General features: G+C 40.6%; 1 protein-coding gene across 1 annotated transcript in view; it reads left to right on the top strand.

Annotated features, from left to right (window-relative positions):
* The first annotated feature begins 6,035 nt into the window (after positions 1 to 6,035).
* TBC1D2B (TBC1 domain family, member 2B) overlaps positions 6,036 to 23,826 on the top strand; it is a 20,424-nt gene continuing 2,633 nt past the window's right edge. The window contains exons 1-11 of the mRNA XM_009081398.1: positions 6,036 to 6,171; positions 10,129 to 10,294; positions 12,905 to 13,062; positions 14,047 to 14,273; positions 15,393 to 15,785; positions 17,064 to 17,174; positions 18,147 to 18,340; positions 18,849 to 19,343; positions 21,103 to 21,220; positions 21,899 to 22,084; positions 23,425 to 23,546. Of these exons, the coding sequence (XP_009079646.1) occupies positions 6,036 to 6,171; positions 10,129 to 10,294; positions 12,905 to 13,062; positions 14,047 to 14,273; positions 15,393 to 15,785; positions 17,064 to 17,174; positions 18,147 to 18,340; positions 18,849 to 19,343; positions 21,103 to 21,220; positions 21,899 to 22,084; positions 23,425 to 23,546 (2,306 nt within the window). The remainder of the gene's footprint in view (positions 6,172 to 10,128; positions 10,295 to 12,904; positions 13,063 to 14,046; positions 14,274 to 15,392; positions 15,786 to 17,063; positions 17,175 to 18,146; positions 18,341 to 18,848; positions 19,344 to 21,102; positions 21,221 to 21,898; positions 22,085 to 23,424; positions 23,547 to 23,826) is intronic.

Consider the following 23,826-nt stretch of genomic DNA (forward strand, 5'->3'; position numbering starts at 1 on the left):
TTGAGAAGATGGTGCGTGGCAGAGCTCCCGTCCGGGCTGCTCCGGCAGGAAGGAAGAGGAGGGAGAGCTGCTTCCCCAGAGTAGCAGGAGCTGTTTATCGCGCTGCCTGTGCGAGGACTCTGACTTGCATAGGTAAATGTTAGGATGGGTTTGCGTATCTTCCCTCTGTTGTCGTGCCTAGGGAAAAAAATCCAAGGAAACCGTTTCTACTCAGTAAAGAAGAAGTTCTCCTGAGCATCCATGATTTTTGTTTCCTATTCAGGCATACGTGTCCCACAAGGAATGTTCTCGTGCAATGAGTGTGACTTCTCATGTGCACTGTGTACTTCTTGAGCAACATCCTGTAGTGTTGGAGCATCATCCATTAAGTTAGTAAAGTGAAACAGTAGAACTTCCTATTGAGTGTTGGAAAGTATCTCTTACACATTTAACAGTGGAGATCTGAGCAGTGATAATACACGAGTAGTTTGTGGAACGTGATTGTATCAAGCTCTTCAGCGTTCTGTTTTGATAAGGATAGATGTCAAAATAGAGAATCATGAGCATACTTACTAAAGAACAAGTTATTTAACTAGAAAACTAATATGCTAGTACTTTCCACTCTGTTTGGTTAAGCTGTGTAACCAGCAGCTTTGCTGCTGTCGGATGTAAGAACTACCTTTGTATAGCTGTAACCAAAGGTTTTACTGCTTTCCATCAGTCTGCCTTTATAGCCTTAGTGTTTATGTTATAGAAGTTAAAACTGCAGACTTGGTGTTAGCTTTGACTTTTGATAGTTGAGATTGTTTTGTTTGATTTAGTTAGCAACTAGTGATTTTTGTGTGGAAATCTTCAGAAAAATATATGATGCACATTTTATTTTGAGGATTCTTTTTGAATAGGGAGGCCTTTATTTCCTATACTCTTCAGAAAGAACCTGTATAGATTGGAGCTCTATGCATGTTTCCCTTATGGAGATTGAGAAAAGGTGCCAGTTAAAGTCAAGCTCATTCCTGTAATTAGCAGAAAAAAATAATGCTTGCCCTAAAGCAGCCAAGTGATTGTCCATAAAAATGTTATAAGCGTTTATATAATAAGTAAGGAATTAATTAAAATATTGAGGGATATTGCAGGATGCACTGGCCTTTTGTAGCCAAGTGATTCACCAAGGAATAAGGCTTTTTCAGCTGGAATTAATTTTCTCCTACCCAACATGATAGTTTTTTTAAGGCCTTCAAAAACATCCTTGAGCTAAATTAGGTAGATGTGGAATTAAGAATTAATTCAAGATGTTACATTAAAAAGAAACTAACCTAAACCTCCCCCACACTGATCCATCCCCTGTTGAGGACAAATGTGATTAAATATATCAAGAGAACATAGAACCATAGAATTTAAGGGTTGGAAGGGACCTTACAGATCATCTAGTCCCAACCCCTGCCCTGGGATAGTTATACATTGTACGTGGAGCACGAACAATGTCGAGTCAAATGTATTCTTCACCCTGTAACTCATGTGCAACTCTTTTTCTCAATTTGCTCGTGCAGAATTTCCACATCTTGTGATCTGGCCTTTCTCATTCAGTATTATAAACTGAGAAGGGCAGTAAGAAATAAGCAGCTGGAATTCCGGATTGAAATGATGATGCTATTGTGGAATGCATTTTTTCTTAGAGTGCCTCATTTTTTTGTTAACGTAATGCTTTCATCATCTGGATTGCTTAGTCTTTGTCATTTAGTGGGAGCTGAGGACTGCATGATATACTCAAGCTTTGTTAGGTAACAGCGTTGGAAAAAATACACAGTAGCCTTTACAGCAAATAAAAGAAATAGTTCACATGTTAGAACTGTGGTATCCAACCTGCCACTTGTGGGATTGTAGCTTTTCTAGCTATTTCCAACAGTTATAAGTACAGTAGAAGAAACTAAGTATGTGTAAAAAGTTTTCCCATTTAAATATGTATAACAAGTACCATCCCTTTAGATAAAGAAGCACAGAAAATTGCATACTGTATGAGTTATGAATAAATTATGTTTGAGAATATTTTTGACGAAAGGCGTGCAAATACTGATCCTGCAAATAATTGCAGAATACTGGCAATGCCATGAAGTGGACATTTGGCTGTGTTTGCACAGTGAGGCCTCTCATTAAGGGGGGGGGGGGAGAATTAGCATTCTGAATATATATGAATAAACAAAGGGGTCATTTCTCATTTATTTTTAAAGCACTGTCTTGTGATGGCACAGTTCATTTGCTTTTGAAACAAGGAAACACTGGCCAGGGATGACAGAGCAGTCTGGACACTTAGGTGTGGGTAACTCCTCTGTGAACAGTGGTGCATTAGGAGGAGAACAGAAATTGCAGAGACTTTTGAAAGAAAAGAAACTTTTCTTTGGTTATTGGCCAAGTGTAAACATTCCAGACACTGCAGATTTTGAAGCCTCAGATCCTTGAAGGTGTTGGACACAAAACTTGCTGAAATCAGAATTACTTAAGAGCTTTTACTCGAATTTGCCAGTTGTCTCAAAGGATATAGCAGTGATTAATAAGGGGGGGCTTGGGCTTGAACAGTATTGCCTTAGGACCTAACACGGCTTAAAAGGTAGCTCAGCAGTGATGGTGATCTGTTGTGTGTGCTAATCTTTCTTGTTTTAAACTTAGCTGGTTAGTGGTTGCAGTACTTCGATTAAAAGTTGAGCTGCCCTCCAGAAGAAAGCCATCTGGCTCCAAATTTGCTGTTTGAGCACAGCAGGATTAGTAAATCTTAAGAAATGCAAACTTTCTGGTAAGGTTCCCTTTTACAAAAAAAGCTCAAGGGAGAATTTGTGTGCAGAACAGAACTGTGGCAAGAATTTTCATGACTTTCCTCAAAATGCAGGTCTGCTTGTTGCATTTCTTTGGACTCTTCCAAAACTCTGCAAGTGTTTAGTATTAGCATACAAGTTTGACTAGTGAGCCCAGGTAGAGGAAGCCAGTGGGTGGTTGTTTTCCCCAAATAATTCTTCTGTTTGTGTCATGTGTGTCAGAGGAAGGCAGTTCCTGCAGCATCCATACTGGGAGAATAGAAGGCAATGGTTTTAAGTAAATGGTAATAATTTCCCTTCATTTGCTGTGAAAAGTATGTCTCCTGACTTGGTGTCTTGTGGCTACTGTTCCCTCTAAGTTTACAGTAGCAATTCCCTGTCTCACATGGTTTGGTTGACATTTGTGGTGGTTTTTCTTCTCACAGAAACCCCTCCATTCCCTGTGACCTCAGGCTAAGGCTCTTTGTTACTGCAGAGCCACGCAATAGGCAGTACCAGTAAGGATGTTTTTGAGATCTGATCGTTGCTGCACCTAGTTAAATGTTTTGTCTCTCATGGTGGGCAGTAACCAAGTATAGAGAAGTTGAGAGATGAGGCAAGCATGGAAGTGTGCCTTTCTTTGACAGGTAAAGTGAACTTTAAAAAATGTTACAATTTTGTCTTGTTTACCAGCAGGGGAAGGGGGAGGCATAAAATACTCCACGTGTGTGTTGTTTCTTCTTTTAAAGCAATCCATTTTAAACAACAAACTTCAAAGATCTATTTTATTTAAACAAAACTCACTTTAACAGAGATTCGCAGGATACTCTTGATAGTAAATAACTAAGATGTCTATATAAACTCAGCAGAAACTGTTCAAAGGGAGTGGAAAACTGCATAAGAGAAGGAAGACTGTGTACAGGAAGGAAGGCAAAGTAACAGGCAGCTCAGTAGAGAACAAGTGCAATTGGGAGTTTAAAAGCAACAAGAAGGAGCAACTCTGATAAAAACCAGTTCATGGTTCTCTAAAGGTGATTGGGGAGAGAATAGCTGGACAAGCTGTGAGAGAGGCTCATTAAGTTGAAGTAGTTATGAGCAGAAGTTAATTGTAGGTATAACAGATTGACTCCAGGTGGATTGCCTTATTGGCTGTGTTGTGGTAGCAAGGAGAACCACTTAAGTGCTCCATCCGGTGTTAGTGGAAGCTCTTTGAATTCCTGGTGGTTTTCTGCTGGGGCAGAGTAAAGCATTGCTTTCCAAGGCCTGTGTGCAAGTCTGTAAGCTCTCAGGTTTACCAGAAATGAGGACTTGACACTGGCTAAAACTCCAAAGGAAATACTTTTGTTCTAGGAATAGAAAGGGAGATGCTTAGTCTTTCCAAGAAGTGACTGTAGTCTGTAGGCTTTAAGTCTGCTGCTGTGGTCATTCTGAACTGCCAGGGGTGGCTGTGTGGGGATTGATGTTTCCCAGCGTCCAGTTTTTGACACTTCTTGAGAAACCTTATAGATACTTCTAAACTATTCCTTTGTCTTTTTTTTTTATGAGAGAAATTGTTTTTCTCCAGTTTCCTGTGAGCAAGCGAGAAAGAATACATGAAACCAATTTCAGATTAGAAATGTCTTGCTTACGTATCTTTCTTACCAACTGAGAAAAGTGAACCTGGGATGTCCTCGTGTCTCACTGCTTTATTTCCCTGCTTGATCTATGAATGGTTAGTTGATTTATGCATCTTATGTCTGAAGTGGTGCATGGTGCTCGGTTGCTGGCTGGGGTTAAACCATGACACCATGTGCATGATGTACTGAGAGGAGCTGGAACACCAACTCCAGAAATAACTGTTTGCTGCTTAACCTCCTTGCACAATGCTTTGGAGCCATTTGCTGTAGTATGTTGTGGATTTAAAGCTCATACATGTACAAAAAGCCAAATGATAAAGTAAAAATCTGGCTCTCTGATTGCTAAACACTGAGATGGCAAATTGCTGAGTCAGAGGCAGCAGCCTGGGGAAGCATCAATTGTTTGCTGTGTGGTTTGTGCTTTGTCTCGTAATTAGCTACCATCAGGGCCAAAATATGATGCTAAATGGGTCTTGAATTTGACTAGACAAAAAGCATTCTCGCATCAAAAATGAAGACAATTCTGTGCCATTGCTGTGCTTTATGCAGCACATGGTGTATTTCTTCTGTAAGGAAATGTGTGGTGTTTGTTGCTTTTTGTTCTTACGCAGCTGTGCCTTGCACAGGTACCCTCTGTGATAAACAGAACAGGAAGCCATTTGAAATTAAGTTGTCTTTGAAGAGTAAACATAGTCATTTGCCCAGGTAAGGAGGGTTTTTCATTGGTAATGCCACCAGCCACTTTGGGAGAAGGCAGGAGAAAGGCTGGCCCAAAGATGAGCACTCCATGTGCCCAAGGACTTAGGGGAGTGCCTCCTCACAGATGTTAATTTCTTGTTTTGGAACACGCCATGTTACTAAGTCAGGTGTTTTTTGTAGACTGGCAGCTGAGGGTGTATGTTGGAATAACAACTTTTCCATGGGAGCACCTGTAGTGCCAATTACCATCACTTGTCTCTTGTTAATATTTGTATATTGTCATTTGACATGCTCTGAAATGTCTTAGAGCTGTGGTTCAAGATGAGTTTGAATTCTTGCTCACTTATTACCTGTTCACATTAATGACTGTAGATTGTAGATTAAATGCTTTAGATTAAACATTCATCTGGGGCTTTTTGTTTTAAATACGATTTTTCTGTAGAAGCTAGTTAGCTCGTGGGACCATAAGTAGTACAGGATGTAGATTTAGTCCTTAAAGTAGGAGGCATTGCAATGCATTATTCATTTTTTGGTTTTTGCTGGTAGGAAAGCAAGCTAAAAGAAAACTGGAATCTTCCTAAGTGTGTATGGGATCTTTTTTCCATAATGTAGGCTTGTAATCGTGTTCAAACGATGCTTTGTGTGTAGAATGCAAGGTGCTGCTGCTGCATTTTCTAATGCTTGAGTGTAAAACCTGAGGAAAAGAATGCATGGGAGTACTTCTAATGGAAAATGAATTTGGCATGAGAATTAGGGACGTGTGTGTGTGCACAAGGCGCACCTAGTACATTGGTGGTTATTTATTTCAAATCTTACTAATAATGACCTTGCCAGTCTGCTAATTATCTGGGTTGATTTTTGCTTATTGCGCCTGGAATTGCTGTGCTCACACACAGAGATGTGCAGCTGTCTCACAGCACTCTGGTCCCGTGTGTCGTAGGCCGCGACTCACCAGGATATGACGTACTGGCTTCAGGAGCTTCAGCAGAAGAGGTGGGAGTATTGTAACAACCTTGACGCAGCGAAACGGGACAGCCGGACCTCCCCTACACCGAGTGACTTTTCCAAAGGTCTTGTTGCCAAAGACCACCCTGGTATGTTGGAAATTTGAGTGAAAACAGAATGCGTGTCTCTCTTCAGTGAGGCATTGCGCTGGGGTAGAGAACAGTCTTAGGAAGTTTTTTTGGCATCTTTTTATCAAATGGCTCTATGTAAGCTTTGCATTTTTTGGTGCTAAAATTATTTAACAAATATAATTTTATATGTGATTTCATATCTTTTACAAATCCTCTTGATTTCTTGAAAAATACATTTTTAGAATTGAAGTAAAATGGAGTAGTCCTATGACTCGGTTCATTAAGTACAGCTTAGATTAGGTAAATTCTCTTTCTGTGGTTGCAATATCTTAAAAACTTAGTGTGGTAAGTATCCTGAGATGCCAGCTCTAGTTTTTAATGGGAACAGGTACATTTTACATTCTGAATGACCCAACTTTGTTCCTGAAAAAGTATGGTGTGGTGGGTGTGTCTGACTGTGTTAAAAATGTCTTGCCTATTGAAACTGGAAGACAGTTTGCACTGATACTATGTAAGTGAAATTCAGTCTCTGTAATGCCTTTGGCCAAGCAAATGTCGTTTTAGACTAGCATCAGAATTGTAAAAATGTACTGGTGTATTATGCAAAGTTACTCTGCATTTTTGACTGCGTTGCTCAGGCAGTTCTGAGTTACTGTATGCCTGAATTGTTACAGATATGGATCGGTTCCGTTAGCAATAAATAAGAGTGAGTAAAATCCTATTCTGTGCCAACTTAGGCATTAGTAAAGCTCTCTTGGTTTCAAAGAGTCTTGAGATCAGACATATTTCTTAAAAAAATTTCATCTTTTATTGATTTCAGTTTGCTCATACTGTAAACCCAGCTGTGTGAAGCTGTCATTTCCCCCCTTCTCGCCTCCCCACTGAGGTTCCATGCTGCAGTATTGTATTCTAACACGGTTTGCTGCTCTCATTTGAGAGCTGTCTGCTCGTGGCTGCTTGCTCAACACAGCTGGCCTGAGAGCATGTTTTCCATGTTTCAGCTACACCAGTCAGTCACTGCTGAAGCTCATGCCCAGCTCTCTCTCTTGATCCACTAGTGATGCCATGTGCTAGTGCAGGGAGTGCAACTAGCAGGAAACATTTTTCTCTAGGTTAATTTTTGGCCTGTGTGGTTTCCAGATGTGATTTACTGTAGGGACAGATGAATGCCAGGATTAACCCAGGAGGATGGTTGGGAATGCTGAGTGGGATGCTTTGGGACCACCTTTCTGGCAGCAGGCAGTCTGGTTAACAGTTTGTCAAACCATGTGCTGCCAGAGCACATATACTGGTGTACACAAATCCAACAGCTTGCAGGTTTGGAAACGGGAACAGGCTCTTGCTCTTTCAAGCCTTTGCTGATCTGCCTCCAGCCTCTCATTTTCTGCTAAGCAGTCTGCTTTTTTGTGTTGTGTTTGTCTGACCCTGTGCTGAGTTGATCAAATTCAAATGTTAGTGAAAAAGCAAGACTTTTTTTTTATTATTTCTGCTAGATTAAGGAGTGGAACATACTTACTATGCAATCAGGTGATTTTGAGAGCTGATAGAAAAGATGGAACAAGGCCTAGTGGCTAAACAGGGGAAGGCAGAGTAAAGGAATAGGCAGGGCTTCTCTCTTGGCAGCAGACTTGTTGGATCAGATCAACTATAATATGTAACTTGGCCACAAATCTGTCCTTTCTTGTTTGTGCTACTTCCCTCAGTGCTTGGGTGCAATATGAAATCAACCTGCTGTCGCTGCAGTCTGTGTAGGTACTGTTCCTTCACTCCTGTTTTGTATCAGGCCCAGCCACTTTAGATCACTGATCACTTTCCTTCCTTGCACGTTGGTGGGGGAGTTCTGTATGAGCAAGCCGAAACTCGGATTTTTATTTTTTTAATTTTAAAAATTTATCTAAATTATTATTGCTATTAAATCCAGTACAAGGAATGTCAAGATAAAATGGTGAGTAGACCCATCCCTTTCAGGGACAGCCTGCAGGTAAACTGCATTATGTATGATTTGGAACTGTAGCTAGAGTATCTTATTTTTTAGGACAGATCACAATGACAACTTTAGCATCCACTGAAGTGTTTAAGTAGGGACTTCTTCTGGGGAAAATGCAAATAGCCTGAGTGATTGATGTTTGTTTCTTCTTCTTAATCAAGTATTCCAGAAGTGTCCTGTGGAGTCAGAGGATTCTTAAGGCTCTGGTTTCATAGTGACTAAGATATGTGACTTGTGGCACTTGTGTCACGCACCGCGCCGACCGCAGCAGAGGGTGACCCGTGCAGGACATGAGGTGATATAACACCAGGGTCCTAGTGTGCCCTTCCTGGCTGCTGCCAAAGTTAACCGTGTCCAGGCTGGAACCAGGAAAGCTGTGGTCCAAAAGAACTTTCAGTTCTGTTTGGTCAAAAGGCCCTGAAGCACTTACATCAGCACCATCAGCACATAAAAAATCATGGCAGTATAACTTGTACCTCTATTGGAACCTTGGCATGATACCCTTTTGTGTCAGATACAGTATTTCGAGGGTTTGAGGCATGTATAGTGTCAGTGATCTTTATACTTTGTATTCTTCATCCCAGAATGTTCTTTCTACTTTTTGTCTTTGATATGGGCTAAATCAAAGTAATCATCTGCTGAGTAATGGGAGGGTACAGCTTGCTTAAAGTTGCCTTGCTGCTAGTGTCAAGTAATGGTCAGAACAAAGGCCGAAAGGCTCACCAGTGATAAAAGAGGGCATCATGATTTCCTGTGGTTTTTCCTTTCCTACAGCGACTCATAAAATGAGTCAGAGTCCATCCAGTGTGTTACTTCCTAATATTAATGCTAAACCAAGTCTGAGAGTGTTGTCAAAAAATCTGTAATCCCCTTCAGTCGTTCGTGAATTATATGGACGGGAGTCAGAAAATTACATTTGAGCTTATTTAAATTGCTTGCTCAGAGGGCTTGTAGAAGGCTGTAAGTCACTTTATGCTTCTCTATAATGACTTTGCTATTCATAGTATATTTCATATTCCAAAATTTTTTATTCCCTCTGCCTGCCGGAGGAGGGGTGAGGGAGAAGGCAAGCTCTCCAGGATAATGGAAACACTGAGGTAACATGGACACTACAGGTTGTGTAGTACATGCCTGACAGTGGAGTGTGTTGGAGACCTGGCTAGGTCTACTGTATCAGCTTGGATCCTGTGGACTTCATTAGCTGTGGCTCAGGGCTACCACCAGTTCTTGACTGCTTCCTGCAGAGTCATCCAGAGCTTGTGTGAGTTTGTTGGCATGTATGCAGTGCTGGACCTGAGCTGTAGGTCTCCATGGCTCTGGGCCTGGGCTGGACATTTGCTGAGGGCACAGGAGAGTTGGGCTGGATGAAGTTAGGAAGAGCTACAATCAGTTTAACCACTGCTAGCAGTAAATCCTTGCTGAGTGAATAAGTGTCTGATGTGCCTGCAGTGTCCATGCCAATGTTCTTGGCTCTGGGAGCCCCCAGGCTGGACTGGCACAGAGCTGGCTCTGAGTGGGCAAAGCGCATTAGCTTGCAGCAGCAGTGTCACTTTTAGGATGAACAGCTTCTAGGATGAAGCTGAAAGCTGTGTCACAGTATTTGTATGACACTGTTCCTGATTTAGTTCTGGTGTACCTGAGCTTGTTTCACAAGGGGGTTTTGAAGGTTCATATAATTAATCCCCCTTAATTTTTATGGCTTTATTGTAACTGCTTAAGATAGGTGAATCAGTATTGACTAATTAAGATTGTAAATCACTCATGAAATAGTGCTTCATGAGCATTACCAAAGTCCTGCTATCAAAAGTATGTGGCTGCAGTGAGAGCTCACTGAGGAAAACACTTTGCTACTTTAAAGCTGCAATTTAAAATAAAACCTGAACTACATTGCTAGCAGACTTAGCAGATACGATTTGCATAGCCACTATTCTTTTACTTACTGATAGTTTTGCCTATTTTTCTTTATCTTTTTTTCCCTTTTAATATAGATTTGAGTATCCTAAGTCAAAATGCGTCAGCAGAGAGAGCTAGAAATATTCTAGCTGTGGAGACTTCCCCCACAGACCTGGTGGGGGAACAAGCAGCTTCCCAGCCTGCACCAGTTCCAGCAAGTGCCATCAATTTCTCGCTTAAGCAATGGAGTACTGAAATCAAGTAAGTTGGTGACGTGGAAGAACATGAGTCGGTAACACCAGATTGGTAGTTGCTGGCTGAGACTATTTCCTACTGAAATATGTGTGTATATGGTCGGTGGGGCATTTTGGAAGAGTGGGGGGTGATGGGGTGGATCAGTACATTAGACTCTGTCTCTTCAAGTAGTCTCGCTCTTCATTCTACTTAACATTTGAAGGGCATAAGTGAAAATCATTGCGTAGCATCTCTGATAAGCGAAAGGGACACTCAAGTCTTCTAAAGCATTTGTAGTGATGGTTTTGCTCTCTGAACCCAAGCAGGGAGCTGGGAGTTGTATTCTCAGCTACTGCTGCTTTTTCATGGAGCTGCCAATTGCTAGCATTGTAGTAGTCATAGTATTTTCTGAGTAGGAACTATTTTTAGTGATGAAAATCAAACCAATATAAATCCTTATTCTTTATTTTCTTCTTAAAATGAATGAAATCACATGGCACAGGCTTGAAATTGGTATAGTTTGAATTCCTGAGCAAAAATGTGGCAGAGCCCTTCTGAACCACAAAATTCAAACCCACATATTTTCCCCTCACTCGTATGAAATAACTCTTTAGTACTACTTGTTTTAAGGAAAGCAGTCCTACAGGTTTTCAGCTTTCCTGCTATGGTTCCTTCCTAAATGTGTTTAGACTTTCCTTTGACCACATGGGTAGATTTTCCAGCTTCTTAAAGTGTGCTCCAGTGCTGGTACAGAGCAGTTAACAAAGCAGAGCCATAGCTTTGGTTAACTAGACCACATCCCTCTTGAGCTTCGAGTAAAATGTTCATTTTCATCGGCAGCACCAAGTTAAACATACCTTTTAAAGCTTTCTTGTTGATCACAGAGGTCTGAGGTTTAAGTGGTGGTTTGGGGTTTTATTCTGGCTCTGTGTTCTTTTTTTTTGTTTTGTTTTTTCCTTTTTCTTTTTTTCTGCTGTGTAGACAACAATTGAAGTTCTAGGAGAGATGGTTTATGGCTGGATTAAGAAATACGTAAATCCTGTTACTACATGTCCGGTTTTAACTGGAAGTCTTGTATGGTTGTTTGGGTCTGTACAGCCACTTTGCTTTGGTAGAACTTAGATTTGGTGATAATAGGAGGAAAACCACACCAAACAATTTCTGTTTGGTGAATTCCTGTATACTCAAAGTAAGTGTTTCTGGCTTTGATTTTTGGTTTGTTGGGGGTTTGGGGTTTGTTTTGTTTGTTTGTTCTCTGAATTGTAGATGACATGGTTTGGGGAAGTCTAGATAGAAGGACAGTGCCTGGGATGTGGTGGCTGCCCTGACCCTGATGGTGTCCTAGGCCAGGCTGGATGAGCCTTGAGCAACCTGATCTAGTGAGGAGGTGTCCCTGCCCAGGGCAGGGGGTGGGACTAGGGGATCTCTAAGGTCCATTGCAACCCTTAAATTCTATGATTCTATGAAGTTGTGAATATTTCTGGAAGAAAATGAGATGTGTAGCATAATTCAGACTTTGCCAAGTTTGTAAATTGATTGCTGAAATAGTTTTAATAACCTTTAGAATTATTTTCTAAGTTGTACTTGAATATTTATTCACACAACAGATTATAAAAATTTTGCACTGCATAACAGTTAGCTTAGAGTTTATGTTTATCAGATGTTACATTTCTTGTGAAGATGAAAGACTGGTTTGGATCATCAAATGATCGTGGAAGTGTAACATGGGTTACTTCTTCCTGAAGATTTGAAGAGTAGGGAGAGAGAATGTGGCTGATGGGGTGAAACCATCTTCGTGGGCTTGCACAGACTGCATAGAAAATGTTGAGATACTAAATATATTTCCAGTTCTATACCTAAAACATTAAACTGATTCATATAGATTGATGTAGCATCTCCTTGCCTAGTTGAACAAAGATTTTACATTACTGAGCTACGTTAATACTCGTGGACATAAGAGTGGACATTTCTGATTGCATGATTGTTGTGGGGGAAGCTGAGTAAGGTAATCTCGTCCTGCTGGGAAATGTTGTTCTTCTGTAGAATTATCTGGCTGGAATTTAGAGGTTGCTCTGAAATGTTCTTGCATATAATTGGCCATGATCCACCTTAGGAAAGAAAAACAGCTAAGGAGTCTGCCATCAGGGATTCAGCCACAGCAGGTCTCTTGGATAATCCCAAATTTTGCATTAATCCAGAGTATGATACTATAACATACGTGTGTTTTGACTGCAGCCTGTTGTGTTTAATGCTTAGCAGTTATTGCAGAATTCTAAGCTGCAATAACTGATCAATAGGGAGATACTGCTTGTAAATCTTCACTTTGTTTTGTACTTCCCCACTGCCAAAACAGGGATAAAACAGAGGGGATGCCAAAGACTGTAGTGGGCTCCTAGATAGTATTATCCTGTTACAGCAAAGTGTTTCTTCTGTCCTTGCAATTTAGCACTGTTGATAGCAGGTGCTATTTGATAAGATATGCTTGATTTTCTTGGAGCTGTTATTTGGGTTTGGTTTTGTCTGTGTCTTAGCTTATTTTCAGTTTGTACTATTTGAACTGCAGTGCTCGTCTTGAAAGCCCTTTATAAAAAGAATGCAAAATGGAGAAATCTTTGTCACTTCTTCCTTTTTTCACAGAAATTCTATGTCCTCTTTAAGAAAAGGAAATAACGAGAACCGCAGGAGCGTATTTTATACCACCGAAGAGTGGGAACTGCTGGATCCGACACCAAAAGACTTGGAGGACTCAATGACTCTGGAGGAAAAAAGGAAGCACCTGGCAGAAGGAAGTAAAGGTAGAAGTGGGAGGAAGGAAGAGGGGCATATGCCTTAGCTTCTTTAGTATAGCATACTGTGTTATACCTGTCTTTAGGAAAGAAATGGAAGCCTATCTTTTCTTCACAAACCACATTCAGAGCTCTGAATTGTTTTCAAAAATCAATTCCTGGTGGTGTGTTTGGAGTCTCCTGCCATTCAAACACAGTAGAATAACAGCAAAGCCTTGTTATCCATTGTTTCTGGTTTCCTGAACGTGTTACTAGCCTTGTCACTTGAGTTGCAAAGTTACAAGATGAAGGGGAATGCTGAGGCTTTTAATTACTCAGTTCAGTGTCACCTGCTGAGGCAGAACTGCCTTTAGATTCTGTGTATGAACCTGTTACATTGGCTTACTTCTGAAATGGAGGAGAATGCAGGGATGCACATACTCATCTGTGGTCTGTAACTGGTTTTCAAATCTGTCCAGTGTCTAGAATAACCTTGTAAAAATGTTTTTGCAGCTCCTTAGGTGAACTTTAGCTGACACCTAAGTAATTTAGTCTGTTAGAAAACATCTCTCTAAGAGTACTCCAGTGGTTATGTAAATGGAGGTGAAACCTTACACTGAATGCCCCTGATAGGAGCAGTAGGCTGTGACATCAGGGATGGTTTTTGCTCTGATCTCTTTGGAGCTGTTAATTATTTGAAGTTTACTTTGCTGCAGTTAGGGGTACCTTTTATTTTCTGTAATGAGTTGTAAAATTCTCTTCATGTCTTCTCTCACGAATATTAATTCATGAGGCAAGTCTTTTATCTGGGAGGGGGGCAGACTTCGTGCTATATAACTGCTCCCACCGAAGGAAGCAACTTGGAAAATAAGGCTTATTTGACACTATTGTGTTGGGTGGTTTAAAAGCTGCTCAAAGTCTAATGTTAATGAGCGTATTTTTAAAAGGAAGTTTGAATGATTTGCAATGTCTTTTTACTGAGTGAACCGAACTAGAAGAAATTGTTTTATGCAGGACTGACTAGTTCAGCTTTTCCATTTGATTTTGGCCGCTTTCCACACAAAGCAAGGCGCCCCTTGAAAGACATGATTGGGTCAGGCAAAACCCGGAACAGCAGCGACTCCTCTCCGACAGAGTGGTGCTCTGGCAGTGGGAACAAGCTGGTCTCTGAACTGCAACTGAAGTATCAAAGCCAGCAAGAAGAGCTGGAGAAGCTAAAGAAAGAACTTCTGAGCCAAAAGGTAATTAAGCCTTCAGGCAAAGTGCAGAAAAGCAAATGGGTCTGGCAGGTGATTCTGAGTTTACCCTTTATGGCTATTTAACTGCATTTTTGTTATAAAATGATGATGCTAAACAAACATTTGTTTACAAAAAGTCTTGAACCAAGAAGGACCACCTTTTACATCTGTTGAAAATTATATCCCTGGACAAAACTTTCATTTACACAGTGTTCATTAACTTGGCTGATAGATCTTCCTTATTCTCTGAAGTTAACTTCTTCAGTGTCTCCCAGAATCCTGGCAGATAATCACAGCTCCTCTTTCCATTTGTACTTATAATTTCTGAGGAACTTCTCCTTTGAAGTTGTCTTTGTTTTTTGATTCTTTCAATGCTAGAGGAGAGGGTGGGGAATGAGGCTGACTTCTTTCTCTCTACCCAAACTGCATCATCAGGAAAGGTTTTGTAAACGATAGGCCTAACCATAAATCTGGGTGTATAGTACTATACTCAGAGTTTCTGACAGCTTCTGTGAGAAATCTCACTGATCTAGTGTAACACTTTTCACAGCTGCTTGTTCTAATATGAAAAAAAAGAAAAATGGTGTCTTAAGTAGTTGATTCTGTGGCAAGATTTTCTGAACAGCCCTCCAAAGACTTCCTTTTCAGCAAACCAGCATGTATTTTTGTTCTTCCTTTTATTCTGTCTGCATCTGTTAGAGAAGCTCTTTGCCTTTTCCATTCTGTAATGCTCACCTGTTAACTTCTTAGGCTTAAGCCCTCTTCCTCTTCATCTTGGATCGTGGCTGCTTGTAAGTAAGGCTTTGTTCAGCTTTCAGGTAACTACTAGGCCACGGCTGTCCACTACTTTGCCTTAACCTCTTGTAGGATCCTAACCTTTCTAGGCTGGACACTTAGCTCAGTGAAAGACATTTCAGTCATCTGTGTAGGCCAATCATTGTAAGGTGTTAGCCTGCTGGAAATCATTTCATGTGTTTCCTTTTTTCCTCAAAACACCACCATGAGCTCTTGTAAAAGCTGATGATTCAGATTTAAAAGCCATTCCAAAGCTTTCTTTTGCTTGATGAGCTTAGAAACTTAAAAACTTCATTTCTTTTTTTTTCTTTTTTTTTTTATCCTCAGGAACTTGTGCGACTTCTTCAGCAAACAGTCCGGTCTTCCCAATACGATAAATATTTCGCAAGCCGCCTTTGTGAGGGAGTTCCCAAAGATAAATTAGAGCTGTTGCACCAAAAAGATGACCAGATTTTGGGTCTCAACAATCAGCTTGAGAAGTTAAATCTGGAAAAAGATAATCTCCAGCAGGAAGTAAAGAATCTGAAATGTAAAGTTGGAGAACTCAATGAGCAGTTGGGTATGTTAATGGAAACTATTCAAGCTAAAGATGAGGTGATCATGAAACTCTCTCGTCAACTCAGCGAGTGTGAGGACAGTACATCCTCTCAAAGTGGAGCAGTAAATTCTTCCATGGTCACCTGTACTAATAAGGAACTACAGGAACTGGACAGACTAAAAGTAAGAACAGTGTCTCTGTCTTGATGGATAGGGGATGGATGGATACTGTTGGAGATTACTACAGCAGTTCTCCAAGATACTCATCAACTGAGCCTTTCTTTGCTTGGAATCTCCACTTTGAAATGTTAGTGGCAATCTAACCAGAGATTCTCTCCTTTGGGCTGGTCTGTACATCTGTAGTACAGTTTTCCTGCACTTTCAGTAAATTAATCACTGGTGTGGAGGAGGAGTGATGTAAGAAACAGGCAAAGGAGCAGGAAAAAGTAAGGGTAAGAGGAAAATATGAACATGGAGTAAGACAAGCAAAACCTGCTTTTTAAAATTTTTTTTCGAAATATCAAAAGTGAGTCAACGCAGAGCGTATGGAACGTCAAAGGCAAGCTCCAAAGAGACTAAAATGGAGGGAGGAATATGAGAACCTGTTTTACTAATACTGCCAAAGATCTTATAAACACTTTGTTTTTTCTTTAACCTGCCTCAGTGAATGTGTGACGAGCTCTTAATGGAGTTACTGAAGTGATCCAGTTTGCTCTAAGTATGCTTTCTTGCCTTTGGATAAATACTGTATTCCAAATTGATTAGCATTCCGAGGAATTTGGAGTACAAGCAGGTGATTTAAAGTATGTATAAACATTTGTCATTTTGTTTCCTCTATGTAAGCCTTTAAAGTCTTAAAAAATAAAATTGAAACTGGAAATCAACAGTCTTGGCAGAAAGCAAACTAGAGTTTACTGATGTTGTGGAGTGTGAGAGTACTGAAGGGTACTGAGGGTACTAACCTCATCCCAGTACCTCAGTTTTTAGAGTCAGTATTTGTAGCCTAGGTCCGAGTGGATTAGGCAAGGAAGCTTGTTGCTAAGGATTTGTATCTTCATGAAGAGGCAGACATAAAAGCCCCTTGTTGGGCTGCTGTGCTTCTGGGTGCCGTGCAGCGCCGTGGTCTCGGTGCTGGCCCAGCATCCACGTGCTGTTCTGCAGCCTTGCAGGCTGGGCCTGTCCCTGGGCAGCAGCCAGCTGCCTCCTGCAGGCAGTGAGCTCTGGGAGGGATGCAGCGAGGCACAGCACCACTCTGCACCCCTCCCTGCTCCTTCCTGCACGCGGCTTTCACTTACCTGAAGTCTAAAAGTAATACCTGATATGATCCTGATATTTTTAATTAGAAGTCCTATGAGTAGCTGCAGTTTCTGTGTTCCAGATGTGCATTCTCTAGCAGGGATTTGCTGTTTGTAAAATATTTTTATTAGAAATCTAGTTTGGGGCTTTTTTCTTTATCAACAGGACAATCTTCAGGGTTATAAAACCCAGAATAAATTTTTAAATAAGGAGATTTTGGAACTTTCTGCTCTACGAAGAAATGCAGAAGCAAGAGAGAGAGAATGGCAGGCTAAGGTAAGACTAACACAGCATATTCTCATTTTGGCAATATCTAAAGCAGTTTTCAAAATTTTAGCTGTAAATCCACCCAGGAAATGGAACGTAAATGTATTGAGTGTGGTAGCTTAAAAAAAACTCCGACGCCCCATACTCAGTCCTTGCAGACCAAACTTTCTGAATGAATTCTTGAAAGTAATTTATTTTAACATTTTGTGAAACAGTAGAACTTTTTCCTAACTGATGAACACAGGCGTGTGTATTTCTGAACAGTTTCCTCAGAGTTCAGGCTGCGATGTGTTTTGAAGTGTGTCAGTGACAGGGCGTGCAAGGGTTTGATGTGTCACTGAGCAGATCGTTCTCCTCAGTGTGCAGGATGACCGTGGCACGGCGAATGGAGTTTTGGGAGTGTGTTTTTGTGTGTATGAATCTGAGTGTAGAAACATTGCAGGTAAGTGATGCAGATTTCCATTACCTTGGCTTAGGGAAAGCACATGCTTCCCTAGCTAAGGCAGGATACCTGTAGCTATGGTTTGATAGGGTTTGCTTTTGTTTTCTTCAGAAACGATGCACGCAGTGGCCAGGTCTAAATATTGTGGTTTTGGCATGGAGGTGTGTGTTTACAATTCCTACATGCTGTTACCTGACTCGTACCTTTAAAGTGCCATTTAAGTTCTTATTCAAACATGCATAGACCAAAGCTATCACTTTAAAAGCACAAAATACTGAGTTGTACTTTGTATGATGTAAAGATAATGCAAGCTTGCTCAGATTTTCCACGTGCCAAAGTACATGTGATGGAAAACATCTGGTCTACTATACTGCCTTATGTTTCCCAGTGCTACAAAAACTGGAAAGCCGAGCCAACTGTTCTTGACTTACGGGTTTCTAAGCAACATAAACCAATAGAGTAACATTGAACCAGATTTAAAAAGAAGCGTAGTACTTAGTAAGTGTCTGAAGACTTATATAATATATTGTTTTCTGCAGTATACCAGCTTGGAAGCCAAACTCTGCCAGATTGAAAGTAAATACTTGATCTTGCTTCAAGAAATGAAAACTCCCGTTTGTTCTGAGGAGCAGAGTCCTGCTCGTGAGGTCATCACACAGTTACTGGAAGATGCGTTGAAAGCAGAAACCAGTGAACAAACAGAACAAGCATTTTTCAAACCACACCTGGTTAGGTAACTTGGTCCTGTTAAAATATATGTATGTGTGTCCTGGTCAGTAGGCCCTGTTCTAACACTGGAAAACAGACAGTGGGGATTTATCAGCAGATTTTGTTTTGTTGTATTTCCCTTCATGAATTGTCACGAAATCCTTTCAGCTGTATAAATGCATTTCTTGTTTTACTTAGATACAGTATAAACCTTCGACTCAAATATTGCCATGTAGCTGCTGAAGATGAGCTGCTGGAGAAAAGGGGTTCATTTGAACTCGACCATGTTCTTAGATGTGCTTTGTCTGTATAGTAATATGTACTGGAATATGAGCACTCAGTCTTTTGTATATGGAATTGTACAAGCAATTAATAAGTAACGGATATACTTCAGAAAAAGGCTTAGTAATTGTTAAAACTTGAAATCTATGGAGAATGGCTTTGACATAACTTTACAAGGGGATCTTGGGAGTATCAGGGCTACTGAACACATTCTTTAAAAACCTTTTATCTTTTTTTCCTCTCCATTTCAGTGAATATGATATATATGGTTTTCAGACAGTGCCAGAGGATGATGATGAGGAGAAACTAGCAGCAAAATCACGAGCTTTGGACCTGAGATCGCTTTCACTCAGTGAAAACCGAGAGATCTCTGCGGGAGTCAAATGGGAAAACTATCTTGCCAGCACAATGAACAGAGAGATGATTCGCTCGGTAGAACTGAAGAACCTCATTCGGTCTGGAATTCCACATGAGCATCGTTCAAAGATGTGGAAATGGTGTGTCAATCTCCATGTTAAAAAATTCAAGGACAGCACTGTTCCTGGTTACTTCCAAACCTTGCTTCAAAATGCTCTGGAAAAACAAAATCCTGCATCTAAACAGATTGAGTTGGATCTCTTGAGAACTTTGCCCAACAACAAACATTATTCCTCCCCGACATCCGAAGGAATCCAGAAGCTGCGAAACGTGCTGCTGGCATTTTCCTGGAGAAATCCTGATATAGGATATTGCCAAGGGCTCAACAGGTAAGATTTTGCTGATCTTGAGTAATAACTATGCAGTGAAACACTTAATTAGCCTTTCAAATCAGAGGTATAGCCACATGCTTTCAAACAGCAGTTTGTCTTGTGGGTTGTATGCTCATAATTTATAAGATTTCAATGAACAAATACCCCACGGTTTTTTTTAAACAGTAAAAAAACCCAGAGGGCGTGGATCATGAATTTTGTAAATCAGCTTGGCAAAGCAACTCGATCTGGAATTAACTCACATTAGAAATGGGCTACTTATGTGTCAGTTGTAGGGGATCATGTTGCTTTTTCTATGCAAGAATGTTAGATTTATTTTTTTTGTAAACAATCAGAAATAAATGCTTGAAAGCTTTTTTTATGTTGTGAAGACCACAAAGTTCAGCAGTTCCCTCTGTCTTCAATCAGAATTGCAGAATTTAAAGGTGATCCTCCTGTTACAATGCTAAGAAAAAATCAAATTCGTTGCAATTGGCCTTTCCCAAAGTAGCTGGTACTTGAAGGTCTGTAGTAAAGGAAGCTGCTGTTTGAAGCAGGTGTGTTGGTCTAACACCCTGCCTCATCCTCATGGTGTGACACTGTAGATGTCAATTCGTGCACTAATTCATGTACTAGAATAGGCTTTTGATCTAGAGCAGCTTTATCATTTTATCATAGAATAGAGGCAGTGAGTAATTTAGCAGAGGTAGTGAGGCAGTGGTGGTAGCAGTAGTAGAGGCAGTGAATAATGTAGTGATGAAAAATGCTCCTTCTGCTATTGCTCACTAGTGGTTAAGGTGTGTAGGTAAATAATACATTTCTGGTGTTCCTGTTGTCACTGGCATGTCACAAGACACGGCCAAAGAGCACAGCTGCAGCATTCTTGGAGCAGCATGTCTTTGGTGACCTGAAGGTATTAGACATGCTAGATCTGAACTTTGTGTGTGCCATTAATTTCTCCTGGGACATTCTTGGCTTTACTGTAAATAATTCTGTGTTTGGGTATAATTGCAGAAGTTAACAGCTGATTAGATGCATATTCTGTGCTTTACTCCTCTTAAGCTTTTAAACTGTGGTCACCTTAAGCTGTGTAATATCAGAAGCAGTTTGTGTTGCTGCAGCTCCTCTTGCATGCAGAAATAAAACAAATTTACTTGGAGACATATATTGGATGTAACTTTTCACGTTCAAATAGGTCTCAGTAACATGAAGTTATTATCTGGATTTTTTTCCTTTCATAATCCTTACTGGAAACAAGAAAATGAGGAATGCTGCTGCTGTTAAATCTTCAGGAAATTCTTAAAACAAGTTTCTTTTTCCTTAAAAGAAAATGGTGCTAGTTATATTTATGTTAATGGATATAAAGGAAACTTGCTGTAAAGGATTTTTCTGAACTTAAATCCACTTTATGTGAAATTCAAGAACTGTCTTTTCTTTCCCTCCTTTAATAAGGAGAGAACAAAGTCTGGAAATCAGAGTATTATATTTAGGACTTGGAAGTTTCTTATTATTTTGCCTCAGTTCCTGGAAAATATGGCTTCTAGAAAATCATTTAGCTTTTGCCTGTATCTGTTTTCTTATTTGGCTGAATAAAAATACTTGGTGTGCCTGAGAAGACAAGTCATTGCCCCATTTACAACTTCATTAACTGTTTTGCTCTTTAGTGCTCTCCTGTTAGTACATTTATCTCTGCAGAACAGAAATGCTTTATTGTCATTTTTCTTAATTTGTTTTGTGATACTACAGTTTTTTTCCTCCAACTAAACCCTGTTTTCAGGTTGGTGGCGATTGCACTTCTGTACTTGGAACAGGAAGATGCTTTTTGGTGTCTAGTTACAATAGTGGAAGTTTTCATGCCTCGTGATTATTATACTAAGACACTTCTAGGATCTCAGGTATGTGCTCTGCCAGAATAAAGTCTGGTCCTCTAAACTGCAGCCCGTCACAGGCTTTGCTCTGACACTGTTTGGCACTTCTGGGGGATGTGTTGAGTTGACAGGGGTGGGTTCCAGACCCCTTGTTTGGGCAAGGACTCAGTGCTGAATTAACTGTTCAGTGACCTGCTTGGAGCTCCAGTCCTTAACCTTCCTCCTCATTATTAGTTTTGCAACATTGAGCTGATTTATCGTTTCTTTCCTCTGATTTGGGGGAATGGTAGTTATGGTCGGGGTGAGAATTCAGCTCTCAGTACTGTGTGCAGTATCTGCCGTGGCACCGCTCGGTGTCCTGGTGCTGCCCTGGCACGTGCTGCCTCCTCCCCCGGAGTATTTCCCCAGCTTGCTCTCTGCTCAGTGCTCCTGCACCAGTGATGTGTAGTAGGAGCACAAGCTCTGTGTGAGGAGCCCTGTGAGACTGGGGGTGGGTTGAGAAGTGGAAGTTGTGTTGGCAGGGGTGGTGTGCGTTGGGGTGGCCATGTGTGTTTTGGGTGGATCTAGCTGGAAGTGTTAGCTAGACAGCCCTAGGTTTCCTGGTTAGCCCTTGTAAAGCTTGCACTTACAGGTTGGTAACAGCCATACAATGAATCGTGTGCAGGAAAATTAGGAACAATAATGTCACATTTGTCATCTGTTTAGGTTGATCAGCGGGTGTTCAAGGATTTAATGACCGAGAAGCTTCCACGACTTCATGCTCATTTTGAACAGTACAAAGTTGACTATACTCTTATCACTTTCAACTGGTTTCTTGTGGTGTTTGTGGACAGCGTGGTTAGCGACATCCTTTTTAAAATCTGGGACTCCTTCCTATATGAGGGACCAAAGGTGAAATTTTGAAGGAGCTAAATTGTCTCGTTTGTTGCTTGATAACAAAACACTGTTGTGTTATTGAGTGCAGGCTGGAGGAAGGCTGTTCGACAAAAATCCTGCCAGTTAAAATCACTGGTAGCAAAATAAGAAACAAGGGAGGAAATGTGCATAAACAACCAGTCAAAGCATGATCCGTTTTATCTGTGTTCTATAAGTTAAGCTTGAATTACGTGGAAGAATTTTAACTGCAAGTATTTTCCTTTGACCATCCACCATGTTTTCCTTGGGAAAGTAAGAGTATAGGCAGTGCTGTTTCCTTGTATGTGCATCTGTCAATCAGTTTTAAGTCACTGTATCCAAATGAGAGCTGCATTTATAAAGAAGAAAACTTAAGTGAAGGAGGCAGAAATCACAAGTGTTGAAAAGATGTAAAAATCAGTTGTAACCAAGTGCTAATGTTTATCTTGTCTCTGCAGCACATATTTGTTTTATCCCTGCAGACATTTAAAGTACAAGTGACAAACAAGGACTCTCTGGGCTTCTGTCTCATAAATTAAAGGGTGGAGGTGAAAGAATTTTCCTGTTTCATACTCATGGAATTGCAGTGAAATAAAATGAGCGTAGGGAAAAAAAATTGGATTTCAAACACATGTTGTAGGCAACTGCACACAGGACAGGAGAGTTCTAAAATAAGATGACAAAACCTGTGTGTTAGCTGGATTTCTTGTTGACCTTGTGTGAGCATTCTAACACACAGGGATGTTTTGGTTGTGTTCATTCAGCCAGTCATCAGTTAAGCATCTTGGTATTTTGTGAGTGCAGCCAGGTACAGACTGGCAAAGTTCAGATCCTACTGAAGCCATTTTGGAATGAAGGGAAATAATGCTTCTTCCAGCTTATGCCAAAGTTGATTGACAAACTATCATCAGAAGTCTCTTCAGCATCAGTCTCCCAGCATGTTGGGGAGAATTCAGGGTGTTGGAAAACAATCTATTTAGAAAACAAAACTTAATTTTAGCTCTGAAGCAGCTTAATAAATGCATTCAATAGTCCTAGTAGACTTTGTGCTACAAGCGAATTTGGAACCGAAAATGTCAAAGAATTGGTATGCTGTGAGCTCAGTCTTTTCTGGGTAGGACTGCAGAACACCTTGCCTGGGTTACAGCCCACAACATAAATGCTCAACAACGTGTGGAAACGGGAGCTAGGGCAAGGAAAGGAAGATGGGGGATGTGACTAGAGAGCTCAAATGCAGCTTGTGGGAAGGGGAATGCTTTGCCTTGGAGTTGATAAAGATAATAATGAGAATCAGAGCATGCTGTTCTTACAAAGTACCACACGTATGTATTTTTCAGGTAATATTTCGGTTTGCTCTGGCACTTTTTAAGTACAAAGAAGATGAAATCTTAAAATTACAAGATGCAATGTCCATTTTCAAGTACCTTCGATATTTCACACGCAATATACTTGATGCCAGGTGGGTAACTCAGACTTGTGTGTGACTGGAAGACTTGCAGTGGGGTGTGGGAAAAGTTTGTCGTGTGGGTTCTGTTTTGGTTTTATTTAGGTCCTAATTCAGATATAAAGCAACTAGAGAGGAAACCAGCTGCTGAGATTTCTCATGAGCCCTTTTATCTATGAAAGACAAAAGCACAAGTGCTGAATGCTTGATTGGTAATTTTTAGGTATGATAGAGATCACCTTGCCAGGTTGGTCTTGTTTAGCTGTTGTGTCATGGCAGCAACACTTCAAAATTT

The sequence above is a fragment of the Acanthisitta chloris genome, unplaced genomic scaffold, assembly GCF_000695815.1.
Source record: "Acanthisitta chloris isolate BGI_N310 unplaced genomic scaffold, ASM69581v1 scaffold17450, whole genome shotgun sequence".
NCBI lineage: Eukaryota > Metazoa > Chordata > Aves > Passeriformes > Acanthisittidae > Acanthisitta > Acanthisitta chloris.